The sequence below is a fragment of the Salmo trutta genome, chromosome 20 (assembly GCF_901001165.1).
Source record: "Salmo trutta chromosome 20, fSalTru1.1, whole genome shotgun sequence".
Taxonomy (NCBI): domain Eukaryota; kingdom Metazoa; phylum Chordata; class Actinopteri; order Salmoniformes; family Salmonidae; genus Salmo; species Salmo trutta.
The window spans coordinates 54695370-54708461 of NC_042976.1; the positions used below are offsets into that span (position 1 = coordinate 54695370).

General features: G+C 42.5%; 1 protein-coding gene across 9 annotated transcripts in view; it reads right to left on the bottom strand.

Annotated features, from left to right (window-relative positions):
* Positions 1-8255: 8255 nt before the first annotated feature.
* The window catches only part of mycbp2 (MYC binding protein 2), a 347166-nt gene continuing 342329 nt past the window's right edge, over positions 8256-13092 (bottom strand). For all 9 annotated transcript variants that reach the window (XM_029703702.1, XM_029703697.1, XM_029703701.1 and 6 more), the window contains one exon: positions 8256-9640. In XM_029703702.1, the coding sequence (XP_029559562.1) occupies positions 9525-9640 (116 nt within the window). In that variant the 3' untranslated portion in view covers positions 8256-9524. The remainder of the gene's footprint in view (positions 9641-13092) is intronic.

Sequence of the window (13092 nt, forward strand, 5' to 3'; positions counted from 1 at the left end):
ATAGTTCTCCTCACCAGAGCCTGCTGATACTGAATCAGACTGATGGATAGTTCTCCTCCTCAGGGCCAGCTTATACTGAATCAGACTGATGGATAGTTCTTCTCCTCAGGGCCTGGGCCTGCTTATACTGAATCAGACTGATGGAAAGTTCTCCTCCTCAGGGCCTGGGACTTTTTATACTACATCAGACCGATGGATAGTTCTTCTCCTCAGGGCCTGGGCCTGCTTATACTGAATCAGACTGATGGATAGTTCTCCTCCTCAGGGCCTGGGCCTGCTGATACTGAATCAGACTGATGGAAAGTTCTCCTCCTCAGGGCCTGGGCCTTTTTATACTACATCAGACCGATGGATAGTTCTCCTCACCAGGGCCAGGGCCTGCTGATACTGAATCAGACTGATGGATAGTTCTCCTCCTCAGGGCCTGGGCCTGCTTATACTGAATCAGACTGATGGATAGTTCTCCTCACCAGAGCCTGGGCTTGCTTATACTGAATCAGACTGAGGGATAGTTCTCCTCACCAGAGCCTGCTGATACAGAATCAGACTGATGGATAGTTCTCCTCCTCAGGGCCTGGGCCTGCTTATACTGAATCAGACTGATGGATAGTTCTCCTCACCAGAGCCTGGGCTTGCTTATACTGAATCAGACTGATGGATAGTTCTCCTCACCAGAGCCTGGGCTTGCTTATACTGAATCAGACTGAGGGATAGTTCTCCTCACCAGAGCCTGCTGATACTGAATCAGACTGATGGATATTTCTCCTGCTCAGGGCCTGGGCCTGCTATTACTGAATCAGACTGATGGATAGTTCTCCTCACCAGAGCCTGGGCTTGCTTATACTGAATCAAACTGAGGGATAGTTCTCCTCACCAGAGCCTGCTGATACTGAATCAGACTGATGGAAAGTTCTCCTCCTCAGGGCCTGGGCCTTTTTATACTACATCAGACTGATGGATAGTTCTCCTCACCAGGGCCAGGGCCTGCTGATACTGAATCAGACTGATGGATAGTTCTCCTCCTCAGAGCCTGGGCCTGCTGATACTGAATCAGACTGATGGATAGTTCTCCTCACCACAGCCTGGGCTTGCTTATACTGAATCAGACTGAGGGATAGTTCTCCTCACCAGAGCCTGCTGATACTGAATCAGACTGATGGATAGTTCTCCTCAGGGCCTGCTTATACTGAATCAGACTGATGGATAGTTCTCCTCCTCAGGGCCTGGGCCTGCTGATACTGAATCAGACTGATGGATAGTTCTCCTCACCAGGGCCTGGGCCTGCTGATACGGAATCAGGCCTCAGGGCCTTTGCCTGCTGATACTGAATCAGACTGATGGATTGTTCTCCTCACCAGAGCCTGCTGATACTGAATCAGACTGATGGATAGTTCTCCTCCTCAGGGCCAGCTTATACTGAATCAGACTGATGGAAAGTTCTCCTCCTCAGGGCCTGGGACTTTTTATACTACATCAGACCGATGGATAGTTCTTCTCCTCAGGGCCTGGGCCTGCTTATACTGAATCAGACTGATGGATAGTTCTCCTCCTCAGGGCCTGGGCCTGCTGATACTGAATCAGACTGATGGAAAGTTCTCCTCCTCAGGGCCTGGGCCTTTTTATACTACATCAGACTGAGGGATAGTTCTCCTCACCAGAGCCTGCTGATACAGAATCAGACTGATGGATAGTTCTCCTCCTCAGGGCCTGGGCCTGCTTATACTGAATCAGACTGATGGATAGTTCTCCTCACCAGAGCCTGGGCTTGCTTATACTGAATCAGACTGATGGATAGTTCTCCTCACCAGAGCCTGGGCTTGCTTATACTGAATCAGACTGAGGGATAGTTCTCCTCACCAGAGCCTGCTGATACTGAATCAGACTGATGGATAGTTCTCCTCAGGGCCTGCTTATACTGAATCAGACTGATGGATAGTTCTCCTCCTCAGGGCCTGGGCCTGCTGATACTGAATCAGACTGATGGATAGTTCTCCTCACCAGGGCCTGGGCCTGCTGATACTGAATCAGGCCTCAGGGCCTTTGCCTGCTGATACTGAATCAGACTTATGGATAGTTCTCCTCCTCAGGGCCTGGGCATGTTTATACTGAATCAGACTGATGGATAGTTCTCCTCCTCAGGGCCTGGGCCTTCTGATACTGAATCCGACTGATGGATAGTTCTCCTCACCAGAGCCTGGTCCTGCTTATACTGAATCAGACTGAGGGATAGTTCTCCTCACCAGAGCTTGCTGATACTGAATCAGACTGATGGATAGTTCTCTTCACCAGAGCCTGCTGTAACTGAATCAGACTGATGGATAGTTCTCCTCAGGGCCTGCTTATACTGAATCAGACTGATGGATAGTTCTCCTCCTCAGGGCCTGGGCCTGCTGATACTGAATCAGACTGATGGATAGTTCTCCTCACCAGGGCCTGGGCCTGCTGATACTGAATCAGGCCTCAGGGCCTTTGCCTGCTGATGCTGAATCAGACTGATGCATAGTTCTCCTCCTCAGGGCCTTCTGATACTGAATCCGACTGATGGATAGTTCTCCTCACCAGAGCCTGGTCTTGCTTATACTGAATCAGACTGAATTAGACTGATGGATAGTTTTCCTCACCAGGGCCTGGGCCTGCTGATACTGAATCAGACTGATGGATAGTTCTCCTCACCAGGGCCAGGGCCTGCTTAATCAGATGTTGGAAGTCATACATCCTTTTCAGTACTCTAAGTGTCCTGTTCCTACTCCTCACAATTGCCCCACCCTCCTCCATCCACCATGGGACTACTTTCCTCCTCCTCCTCCCTGAACTCTTAGGTATAGCCTCAGTAGCTGCCCCCTTTACGCTGTTCTCACCCAGTTGTTCATACTATCCACTTCCCCTCTCATATCCACAAGCCATCATCTGCTCACTCAGCTCCTGAAACTAGCCATAGATTTCATCCCTGTTGACCTTCCTGTGAATGACAGGGTTTTTCCACAAGAAAAGTTTGTATATTGTTCTATTCTATTGTTGACACTTAGGTTTTATACATGACACTGATTCTTTTAGACCAAAATGTGAATGTTCATAGAATTTCAGGGAATTTTCGTATGAAATGGCTGGAGGGGTGGATTAGTGTATTTACAATAGTGTAATTGAAGTCCGCATTTCTTGATATGGGCGTTCCTTGATATCAGGTAACGCCCATTGGTGCCTGCCCTTGTTCGGTCTATTGATACCTGCCCTTAGTCAGTTCCACGCTGTTAATATAAAGAAGTGTTCTCTATTTCCTATGAGGAAAAAAACACTTGTTTTAAAGGAACGCTTTAGTTAGATATGATATATAGTACCAGTTAACATTTGACACACCTACTCATTCCAAGAATTTTCTTTGTTACTATTTTCTACATTGTAGAATAATAGTGAAGACATCAAACTGTGTAATAACACATATGGAATCATGTAGTAACCAAAGAGTGTTAACCTCTCTGGGCTAGTCAACAGCCAGTGGGATCCCGTGGCGCGATTTTCAAATACCTTAGAAATGCTATTACTTCAATTTCTCAAACATATGACTATTTTACACCATTTTAAAGACAAGACTCTCCTTTATCTAACCACACTGTCCGATTTTAAAAAGGCTTTACAACGAAAGCAAAACATTAGATTATGTCAGCAGAGTACCCAGCCAGAAATAATCAGACACCCATTTTCCAAGCTAGCATATAATGTCACAAAAACCAAAACCACAGCTAAATGCAGCACTAACCTTTGATGATCTTCATCAGATGACACTCCTAGGACATTGTTATACAATACATGCATGTTTTGTTCAATCAAGTTCATATTTATATCAAAAACCAGCTTTTTACATTAGGTTAGTACAGAACTCCTTTATGCAATTACGGTGTCAGATTTTAAAATAGCTTTTCGGTGAAAGCACATTTTGAAATATTCTGAGTAGATAGCTCGGCCATCACAGGCTAGCTAATTTGACACCCACCAAGTTTGGTGCTCACTAAACTCAGATTTACTATAAGAAAAATTGGATTACCTTTGCTGTTCTTCGTCAGAATGCACTCCCAGGACTTCTACTTCAACAACAATGTTGTTTTGGTTCGAAATAATTCATAGTTATATTGAAATAGCTCCGTTTTGTTCGTGCGTTGACAAAAAATGTAAAAATATTCCATTACCGTACTTCGAAGCATGTCAAACGCTGTTTAAAATCAATTTTTATGCTATTTTTCTCGTAAAATAGAGATAATATTCCAAACGGGCGACGTTATATTCATTCATAGACTGAAAGAAAAACATGGAGTCATCTCGTGGACGCGCACTCCAGTGTCATTGTTCCCTGCCTGACCACTCAAAAACACTCCTGCTGTTTTTCGCCCAGAGACTTCAGAGACGTCATTCCACTTTCTGGCGCCTTCTGAGAGCCAATGGAAGCCTTAGAAAATGTCACGTTACAGCAGAGATGCTGTATTTTTGATAGAGATGCTCTAGAAGGAGAACAAATTGTCAGACAGGGCATTTCCTGTATGTAATCTTCTCAGGTTTTGGCCTGCCATATGAGTTCTGTTATACTCACAGACACCATTCAAACAGTTTTAGAAACATTAGAGTGTTTTCTATCCAAATCATCTAATTATATGCATATTCTAAGTTCTGGGCAGGAGTAGTAACCAGATTAAATCGGGTACATTTTTTTATCCGGCAGTGAATATACTTCCCCCTATCCCAAACATGTAAATTTTTCTGGACTCCAGGAAGAGTACATAGTAAATGAATAAATACAACTAATGACCACAACTGCTGACCACAACACAATTACTGACCGCAACCACTGACAACAACCACACAACATCTGACCACAACCACATCTGATGACCACATCTAGTGTCCACAACCACAACCTCATCTAGTGACCACAACCACATCTGATGACCACATCCAGTGACCACAACCACATCTGATGACCACATCTGATGACCACATCTAGTGACCACTACCACATCTGATGACCACATCTAGTGACCACAACCAGAACCACATCTGATGACCACATCTAGTGACCACAACCACATCTGATGACCACATCTAGTGACCACAACCACATTGATGACCACAACCACATCTGATGACCACATCTAGTGACCACATCTAGTGACCACAACCACAGCTGATGACCACAACCACATGTAGTGACCACAACCACATCTGATGACCACATCTAGTGACCACAACCACAACTGATGACCACATCTAGTGACCACATCTAGTGACCACAACCACATCTGATGACCACATCTAGTGACTACAACCACATCTGATGACCACATCTAGTGACCACATCTAGTGACCACAACCACATCTGATGACCACATCGAGTGACCACAACCACAACCACATCTGATGACCACATCTAGTGACCACAACCACATCCACATCTGATGACCACATCTAGTGACCACAACCACATCTGATGACCACATCTAGTGACCACATCTGATGACCACAACTAGTGACCACAACCACATCCACATCTGATGACCACATCTAGTGACCACAACCACAACCACATCTGATGACCACATCTAGTGACCACAACCACATCCACATCTGATGACCACAACCACATCTGATGACCACATCTAGTGACCACAACCACATCCACATCTGTTGACCACATCTAGTGACCACAACCACATCTGATGACCACATCTACTGACCACAACCACATCTGATGACCACATCTAGTGACCACATCTGATGACCACAACCACATCTGATGACCACAGCTAGTGACCACAACCACATCTGATGACCACATCTAGTGACCACAACCTCATCTAGTGACCACAACCACATCTGATGACCACAACCACATCTAGTGACCACAGCCACATCTAGTGACCACAACAACATCTAGTGACCACAACCACATCTAGTGACCACAACCACATCTGATGACCACATCTAGTGACCACAACCACATCTGATGACCACATCTAGTGACCTCATCTACTGACCACAACCACATCTGATGACCACATCTAGTGACCACAACCCCATCTGATGACCACATCTAGTTACCACAACCACATCTAGTGACCACATCTAGTGACCACATCTATTGACCACAACCACATCTAGTGACTACATCTAGTGACCATAACCACATCTGATGACCACATCTAGTGACCACAACCACTTCTGATGACCACATCTAGTGACCACAACCACATCTGATGACCACAACCACATCTGATGACCACATATAGTGACCACAACCACATCTGATGACCACATATAGTGACCACAACCACATCTGATGACCACAACCACATCTAGTGACCACAACCACATCTGATGACCACAACCACATCTAGTGACCACAACCACATCTGAACACCACAACCACATCTAGTGACCACAACCACACAACTATTGACCACACCCACACAATATCTGACCACAACACAACTAGACCGTAACCCCCCAACTACTGACAGCAACCACACAACCTCTGACCACACAGCTACTGACCACATCTAGTGACCACAACCACACAACTTCTGAGCACAACTGACCACAACACAACAACCACACTTTTTGCCACACAACTACTGACCGCAACCACACAACTAGACCATAACTGCACAACAACCACACAACCTCTGACCACAACACTACTGACCAAAGTTACAATTTATTTGTGGGGCTTGCGCATCAAAAGCCCCAGCTTTAATCGTCGACATATTATTATTGTGCACAAAATGTGAGAGAAATAAGCTTTTTGTTCGAATGGAACATTTCTGGGCTCTTTTATTGCAGCTCATGAAACCAGCACTTTTACATGTTGTGTTTATATTTTGTTCAGTATAAAAAGCATAACCACAACATTTACCTTCATTTGCTTCCTCTGCAAACGCCATCATAACTGTGTGGTTGTTGCTGAGGATCATTGGTAACAGTTTAATTAAATCAACGCATGGCGCAATACTTGGCTGTGTCCTTACACAGTTCCATGGTTAGTGCCGGCAATACGAGGGTATCGCCTACAGTACTACTGCACACTATTCTCTCTATTATAATTCTATGTACACTAATCTTCCAACATTAGCATGGGTAATGAATCAAAACACTACTTTTGATTCAACAATATATTTTGGTCTGTAAAGTTTGTGCAAACAGTTTTTTTTAAATGATTCGTACATTATTTCCTAACCCTAAAATGTTCCTCAATCTGCAAGATCAGAGTCTTTGGTGTTGAAATGGAGAGGAAAATGCATATATTTAGATGGATTTCTTTCACTGATCCCTATTTTCTGAACCTGCCTCTATACGCATATTGAATTTTAAATATGTTTCATATTAGGGCACAGTAGTACAGTCACCTTTTATTTCTGCCCAACAGGAACTGAATGGTGACTAATGCATGGAGTCAGTTTAATTGTAAGAATGAAAGATGATTCTAAACACTTCCAGAGGTACAAATCCTCTAAGCTCCCATTATTGGTGAGAGGTTGGAATGTTTTGCTATAACCTCTAACCTTCTCACTCCTCACTATTCTGATTCATGATTTTTCTTAATCATGGCATTATCAGGATTCATTTAGTAGTGTTCCAAAACATGTTACTACTCAGAAAGAAATGACTCCAGTCATCATTCACCATTCAGCTATTATTGGGCAAAACTTATTGGGCAAAAACACAACCAAAACACACTACAAATGCATTCAATGAGTTTGTAGAGTTACAAGCTTGATGTGGTTAGTCATTGCGTACAAGGAATATGGGATCAAATACTAAACTTTGGTCTACAGATATGAATGAAAATACCCTAATTTAAAAGGTGACAGATGGTCTGTACTGTCACCTCAAATTAAACATTTGATCTCAAAGTGCAGGAGTATTAAACATTTTTATTGAACCTTTATTTTGCTAGGCAAGTCAATTAAGAACAAATTCTTATTTACAATGACTGCCTGCCGGGGAACAGTGGGTTAACTGCCTTGTTCAGGGCAGAATGACAGATTTTTACCTTGTCAGCTCAGGGATTTGATCCAGCAACCTTTCGGTAACTGGCCCAGCGCTCTTTTCACTAAGCTACCTGCCGCCCCAAAGTATAGATCCAAATTAAAAATAATTTGCTTGACTTTCCAAATACATTGTGTTGTCTGTATCAGCAGGATACAATTATTTAGTTACTTGCATTGGTGTGGTAAAACCAAGTGAAAAAAACACACCCGTCCTCTTAAATGTACCTTGCGAAACAGAGAACCTGGTTTATTTCCATTCAAATCCATTCACCACAGATATTACAAGTAATAAGCTTTTATAACAACAGCTGTTTGTTTTTGCTCAGACCCCATACCCAGACCCCCCATGTCCCCCTGCCTCCTACTGATGGAAAAGCATCACGGATTCACAATTATTTTTACTATTTGGTTCTGAAGACTAGCCCCCCAACACGTTGAGTTACCGCACATTTACAATAGAATGGTAGCCTACAATATACTCACCTTCTGAGTTGTTAAAAAAAAAACACAGAAAAAAGGGTTTGTACCGCAGCGTAATTTTTCTGATTGTGGAGCAGAAAAAAAGTGTTCACATCAATCAACCTTCATACACTGCAGACGCTGGGCTCCTCATCATTTTCAGAGGACAGAAGTGATCTGACATTTTGAATTGGGGGAATACAACTGTTTATCGCCGTATAAAAATGTACAGTGGCTTTTATTGACATACATTCCATAGGATAAACAGCTGCAAGATAGGAGGCACACCCAGTATTGCACTTCATTAAAAGTTCTGGCTCAAAACATAAACCAGAATATTAAACAAAATTGAAGTGTAGAGCAGCAACTTCAGAATACATCATTATATACAAGATTAGATCAATTGCACACTATTTTCCTCCAAAACATATTCTTAAGTCTTATTCACCACCTTATCAGAATTATTCACTTAATTTGTTTTGTCTGTCAACCCATGATGCACTCGACAGTGGAGAGAATAATGTACAAGATTACAAAAAAAGTCTTTACATACAACACTATTTTGAATTCATTGTTAGGAAGCTGGAAATACAGCCCGTCTCATCTTTTTTCTTGTATATATCCCAAGTTCATCCTAATTGCCTTAAGCAAAAAAAACAATATTCAATAGATTGTTACACTTCAGTGATCGGGAGGTGTGCAACTTCTATGGAAGCCAAGGGGTTACAACGGCCACATGCAAACAGGTCACAAGTTTTATTATTATATATTTCCTCTGGAATGCACATAGAGAGCCTCAACTCTGTGTGTTTTGTAGTAGCCTCGAAGACTCTGGTTGGTAGGTAGAAGAGCACAAATTGGGACTCTTGGGTACGGTAGAAAGCCTGATCCAGTGTCCAGGGCCATCTGACAACATGAAAGCCAACACGAGGAGATACTTTATAGGCTGGGCTCAGGCTGCAGCCAACATCCTGCAGTCCCAGTAGGAGGAGTGTTCGGTACGTGTCTCTCAGTTTTCAGAACTGGGTGTTTTTAGAAGCTATGGGCGTTCCTGCACACTCCACAGCCTAGGGCAAACTCCTCGCCGGTGGGTGGGTGAACCACGTGTAAGGGGCACTCTGTCCCCTCCAACTGCTTGCCTTTTGGACCTGGGGACGCAAGGAGAACAAATGAGAACAATGAGGAGTTTGGCTTGATTCTACCTAAGTCATGCATTGATGTCAATGGGAGACAGAGAAAATTTGCCCGTTTGAGACTACAATTGACAGTTTGTCATGATTTGTAATTTGATAAAATAGTTTGTCATTCCATTCATTGTATTTGAAGAACCTCTGTTGGTTCCCAGTCACTGATTTGGATGTGGAGGCCAGAAGTCTGATTCTGGCCAATCAATGATATTGACTGATCAATCATGTGCCAACAGGGTCCAATCAGCAGACGATGTGGCGGCCCTCAATGACTTGAGCTAAGCACTGAGCAGCACCTCTGAACTACAGTATGTCAAAGAGCATCGAACAACATCAGCTTGGAATTACGATGACATCACTATTTTAACAGACCTTCGGAACACACAGATCCCTTGGTCTGAATGATTCAAATGGATCATTTTGATTTTCCACAGGGAGCCACCGAATCATCCCCTGCCACCAACTGGCTCATTCATCCCTTCTCTTTTCCATTGTAACTCTTCCCCGGGTTGCTGTTGTAAACCAGTGGTTTTCGACCTTCTTTGTGAACCTTATTTTGCTCTGTCTGAAGAACCATGTCAGCTTAAGAACAGGTGCTCGAAATCAACTTTCCTGGTTGAAGTAAATAACTGGTAAATAAATAACAATGGATAAATAGGGGATTGGTCCGGTTGCATTCCTGGTGCTTCAACTGCTGCGACAAGGAAAAACTTGCCCCTTACCAAGTGAAATGGAAGACATTTGTTAATGGCCTGATATGCTCCTTAAAGGAGCCAAGGGCATAAAGGCATACTACACTCAAAAGCAAAGTCATTTTAACAATGTTTACATAGTGTTTTACACATTTCATACAGTATAGTAGTGTATGATATACCATTTTGTAGCTCATAGTCTCTACTTTTATCCAATGTAAAAAACACAATTTAAAATATTGCTACACAAGACCGATTTGAGCCAGTCGGTCACATATCTACAATACAAAATCCATGTGTGTATGTTATCGTGTTTGTATGCATGTGTCTGTGCCTATGTTTGTGTTGCTTCATAGTCGCCGCTGTTCCATAAGCTGTATTTTTTTGCAGTTTTTAAAATCAAATTTTACTGCTTACGTCAGTTACTTGATGTGGAATAGAGTTTCATGTAGTCATGGCTCTATGTAGTACTGTGTGCCTCCCATAGTCTGTTCTGGACTTGGAGACTGTGAGGAGACCTCTGGTGGCATGACTTGTGGGGTATGCATAGGTGTCCGAGCTGTGTGCCAGTAGTTCAAAACAGACAGCTCAGTGCATTCAACATGCCAATACAAGTAGTGACAAAGTAAATCTCTCCTCCACTTTGAACCAGGAGAGATGTATATTATTAATGTTAGCTCTCTGTGTACATCCAAGGGCCAGCCGTGCTGCCCTGTTATGAGCCAATTGCAATTTTCCCTTTTTGTGGCACCTGACCACACGACTGAACAGTAGTCAAGGTGTGACAAAACTAGGGCCTGTAGGACCTGCCTTGTTGATAGTGTTGTTAAGAAGGTAGAAACTAGGGCCTGTAGGACCTGCCTTGTTGATAGTGTTGTTAAGAAGGTAGAAACTAGGGCCTGTAGGACCTGCCTTGTTGATAGTGTTGTTAAGAAGGTAGAGCAGCACTTTATTCAAAATACCAATTCTTGTCTTTCATAATTTAGTCAGATATACTTGCATGTGTAGTGTCAGCATTTGTTGCTGCCATGTCATGTCTAAGTTTGCTAATCTTGCCAATGAAAAAAATCCTTTAAGTAGTTGGCAATTTCAGTGGGTGTTGTGATGAATGAGCCATCTGATTCAATGAATGATAGAGCTGAGTTTGCCTTTTCCCCAAAATTTCATTCAAGGTGCTCCCAAGTATTTTACTATCATTCTTTATGTCATTTATCTTTGTTTCATAGTGTAGTTTCTTATTTTTATTCAGTTTAGTCAACTGATTTCTAAATTTGCAGTACACGTTTGCCAATCGGTTGTGCAGCCAGACTTATTTGCCATTCCTTTTGCCTCATCCCTCTCAACCATACAATTTTTCAATTCCTCATCAATCCACAGGGATTTAACAGTTTGTACAGACATTTTCTTACTGGGTGCGTGCTTACTAGTAACTGGAATAATTATTTTCATAAATGTGTCAAGCGCAGCATCTGGTTGCTCCTCATCACACACCACAGACCAACAAATATTCTTTACATCAACAGCATAGGAATAAAAAAAACTTATTGTATGACCTCATACACTATATTAGGCCGAGCCTTTGGAACTTTGGTATTCCTAGATATGGCTACTATATTGTAATGCAGGGGTGTCCAACCCTGTTCCTGGAGAGCTACCTTCCTGTATGTTTTCACTCCAACCCCAGTTGTAACTAACCAGTTTATCAACCAGCTAATTCTTAGAATCAGGTGTGCTAGATTAGTGTTGGAGTGAAAACCTACAGGACCGTAGCTCTCCATGAACAGGGTTGGAGAGCCCTGTTGTAATGTATATGGATACTGTTTTCAAGCAAATTTCTGCAGCAATAGTAAAGATGTGATCAATACATGTTGATGTTTTCATTCCTGTGCTGTTTGTAACTACCCTGGTAGGATGACTGATAACCTGACCAGGTTGCAGGCACTGGTTACAGTTTGAAGCTTTTTCTTGAGTGGGGAAGCTTGATGAAAGCCAGTCAATATTTAAATCACACAGAAAATATACTTCTCTGTTGATATCACATACATTATCAAGCATTTCACACGTTATCCAGATAATGACTGTTAACACTTGGTGGTCTATAGTAGCTTCTCACCAGAATAGGCTTTAGGTGAGGCAGATGAACCTGTAGCCATATTACTTCAACAGTATTTAACATGAGATCTTCTCTAATCTTTATAGGAATGTGGTTCTGAATATAAACAGCAGCTCCACCACTGGCATTTATGTATTTTCTGTAAATGTTATAACCTTGTATTGCTACCATGTATTGCTACCACTGTATCAAAGGTATTATCTAAATGAGTTTCAGAATATGAATGTCATCTGTTACTAGCAAATTATTGATTTCATGAACCTTGTTTCTTAAGCTACAAATGTTAACGTGGGCTATTTTGAGCACTTTTATGAGATGCTTGATTGTTTTCATTGCTTTACTGGGAATCTTAGCAGAAGTAGATATTCTCATGTTCTTTATGTTAGTGCAGGGTGAGCTGCACACTGGACTTCCTACTAGGCACACCGCCAACAGTATAAATCTCGTTCATAGACACATGATTACTGCATACACTAGCAGTAGGATCAACAGAGGTATTCAGGGCAGTTAGAGGGGACACACATTAGGTTACTTACATTGTGTCTACTAACGCCCCTGGTATAATGTACATTTGCTAAAGCATTATGACAACTCAGCGACACAATGGT